At 34.2% G+C, this 3,539-nt stretch overlaps 1 protein-coding gene across 1 annotated transcript; it reads left to right on the top strand.

The window, feature by feature from the left end:
* The first annotated feature begins 1,809 nt into the window (after nucleotides 1-1,809).
* On the top strand, nucleotides 1,810-3,279 carry LOC149187353 (uncharacterized). Its single transcript, XM_089409641.1, has one exon. It carries the CDS (start codon nucleotides 1,810-1,812, stop codon nucleotides 3,277-3,279), a length of 1,470 nt encoding a protein of 489 aa, XP_089265767.1.
* Nucleotides 3,280-3,539: the final 260 nt, after the last annotated feature.

Genomic DNA, 3,539 nt, shown 5'->3' with positions numbered 1-3,539 from the left:
AATGCCTTTTTGCATTAATTTGATGAATAGAGATGCATTACAATTGGTTTTCTCAATTGAGCACAACCTACAAGTGAATAACCTATCACTCTGCTCATTAAGAAGCTCTGACCTAGACTTAGTCAAATTTTTCTTATGCTTGAGCTCTATTTCCTTACATCATTCCGTTAGAAATTAAGCCCCTATTATTTAGGAATTTCTCCAAAATGGATCATGCAATTCCTTGGGTTGAGCATCTGACTATATGCAACACTTGTACACTGAAGACTAGTCTACAAATTATGTACACTACCTTGGAATCTCCACAAAGCCTAGGGAACTCGAATTCCCTGAATGCACTAACTATTTTGGGTTAATTGATCAGTTCACTGGATGATCACTATGTTTGAGTGAGTCCCATTGCACAACTGACCCTCGACTAGTTCCTCCAACAGTTATAACTTGCTTAACTAAAAACAACCTTAGATAGCTAACCTTGATTGCTACAAATTAACAATCACGCATGCTTAACTGAATTCTAACTCCTCCAACTTGAATTTACTGAGTAAACTGGGTGACACAAGCCATGTCACACAAGTTAACTGTATCCAAATTGTCTGCTATGTGAAAATTCAATTTTTCTCAATTTAATCAAGGCAAAATCAAATTGACAATTTCTTACTACATTTTTCAACACTCACTATGGGCAATCATCGATGGTAGCATCTAACTATGAAAAAATCATTATTCTTCCATCTAATACATAAACTGACCCTAACCTAAACTGAGATTAATTACCCAAAAAAATATACAACTTAATAATTCCATATTTTTAGCATACATTAAAAAAAAACCAAAACTAACATTACTTTATAATAAATTTCGATTAATTTTCCTCTCCTGCTTTATAAAATAACTACCATAAATAACATTTAAAACCATATTTATAATATTATAACTACAATAACTACCATAAATTACATTTAAAACTATATTTATAATATTATAACTGTTTTGCCTTATACTCTAATCATATACTTTAATAATACTATAAAATCTCATTTATTTTTTTATAACCATATATATCACATAATAAATAAAGTGCACAAACATAAAAGCATTGGTTTCTTCTTCTCCTCACTCTATTTCTGGGATAATCTAATGGTTCACCTAAGAAGTGGAACTTACCAAAAGTAAATAGGCATTACGCATGAACCTATTTAGATATGTATCAACTTATTTTAATATAAAAGTAATTTAATGATAAATTTGAATATATTATAAAAATATAACCATAAAAATGAAATTAAACCATTAATTTCAATTTTCTCACCTTTCTAAAATATTCATCAATTTGAAATGCTGATAAGGATGTAGAATCCATATGAACCTAAGATGTCAAAGTCAAGTCCACATGGTATTAGCATTTTGGAAATATAAAACATTAACAAAAGATTATTTTTATGTCGAGTATATAGTTGTTAACAAAACGTTTCGCAACGTTTGATCTCTAAGCATTTGACAGACTCTTTAAATCCCAGATGTGGGCTCATAAATCTAACGAATCTCACGACTCAATTGTTCTGATCGCCCAACGAATCTAACGAATCTAAAGGATAGGATATTTATTTTAGCATGTAGATTATTTTCGTTAGTATTAAGTTGATGTGAAATTTTTTTGTTATACCATGTAGAATTGAAGTGTATGAGATTTAGGGTTAACACTTCGATGTGTATGAGATATAGGGTTTACACTTCACCCACCCATATTCAGAAACAGAAAACTCATATTAATTATTACCCACAAAATAATCATTGGAAAAAGCAGCCATGGGAGAGCACACAAGAAAGAAGAAAAGGTATGAAAAAACGGAAGAAGACGAAGAGAGGACTACTCATATCAATTACTTCGACAGCCTACGCTTGCGAGAAATATGTGACGCACGTAGTAGCAGGAAATTTCCAAATATTTTTAGGGATTATCATGTGCAATCGTATGACCCTGTGGTGTACGGATCCGCTCCCTCCTTCGTCATAGCGGGTGACATTATATTTGTTATTTATAAGTCATTCTATCTTATTCCATTCCTTCGGGATGAAGAATTCTCGCCCCTTACAGACAAACATGGGTCGTCGGTCATATTCACAATGGATATCCAGTTTGCTTGTTATAATACCAATAACAATTCACTGATAACAGTTGTGAACGATCCCCAGCTTGAGTGGAATAGCATTGTCGTTCTGAAAATTAAATCCACAAAAGAAGGGTCCACCATAGTAAAAAGAAATATTTTTCCACGAGACAATGGCCAAATTCTTGTTTGGGATTTCGACATTCCAAATTGCAGAGGCATGATTTACAATGGGAAAGAGAGCTTGTTCAAAATTTTTGAGCTAAAAAATTACGCCAAACTATTTGCAATAGCCAACCGTGGTGGCGATCCTTTTGATTCGAGATTAAGATTTGGTAGTCCGGGAAATGCAGATTTCTTAGTGGTAACGCTGGATAAAAGAATGGCAAGGAAAGAAGGATTATTGAGAATTTATTCCAAACACACGGGAAAGCTATGCAAGCGAATTTACATACCCGTTTTTCCACGACAGCTAATTGGCTGCGTGGAACTCTGCGGCACTGATAGAATTATTTGGCAACAATTGAATTCCGGAATGCAGATCCTGGATATATCTGGTGAAGTTGCCAAAATAATAAAAACAACCGATATTGAAATGTTGGGTTGCCCTTATTATTTATACAAGAGAAAGTTGTTCATTTGCCACGCCCAGATGAGAGGCGTGATAAGCCTTCATGTTTTTAATTTAGAAGGAGAGATTCTGCTCACATTTCAAGACCACCGAATATGTATGCCCAACCTCTACTTCGGTTCGTACATTACAAATGCGCAGGATATTGTTATATCTGTCTGCCATGACCAAGAAAATATGTATGAGCCGTCACGATCAGAGATGTTGACGATCAATATCAGTAGCATTTTTACGGGCAAATGCATCGCAAAGATTACAGCCGGTGCTTCCAATTGTTCTGATATAAGAAAGTTGGCACTGAGATTTCTGGTACCGTGGGCATTTGCATACGATGAAAAAACTCATGAATTATTCACAGGATGTCGTCTAGGAAGGATTTATAAATGGTCCAATAAATTTTACGATGACGTACTAATTGATTGTTCGTATAGTCCAATATACAGTTCAGACGAGTCTGCGAGTGAAAGCTCCAGCAGAGATGATGAAGACGATAATCCTAGTGATAACTCAGCAGAAGAAAACGATGATGATGCCTGACTAAAGCGCTTTATGAAGAACTAGGCTTCAAATTTGTCAGGAAAATAGAAAAAAATGAAAATTTCGATACGGTTTAAACATTCCTATTCTTTACCGGACTCCTACACTCCTACTCTGTCAGATTTGTTGGGAAACATTCTTATTCTCTATCAGACTCCTATAGTCCAACTCTATCAAATTTGTTGGGAAAAAAAATAATGGACGATTTTTTTTTTGTTAATATGTTAATTTGAGTTCAGAGTAACAATTAGTAATGGTTG

The sequence above is a fragment of the Pinus tabuliformis genome, chromosome 3_1 (genome assembly GCF_031772625.1).
Source record: "Pinus tabuliformis cultivar Carrire ecotype Pingquan chromosome 3_1, CPIR1, whole genome shotgun sequence".
Classification (NCBI taxonomy): domain Eukaryota; kingdom Viridiplantae; phylum Streptophyta; class Pinopsida; order Pinales; family Pinaceae; genus Pinus; species Pinus tabuliformis.
The sequence above is the reverse complement of the archived record's forward strand: the minus strand, read 5'-3'. Positions and strand labels throughout refer to the sequence as shown.

What these genes read in the sequence shown, in the direction of transcription:
- LOC149187353 (XM_089409641.1), top strand. Translation starts at nt 1,810, where the DNA reads ATGGGAGAGCACACAAGAAAGAAGAAAAGGTATGAAAAAACGGAAGAA.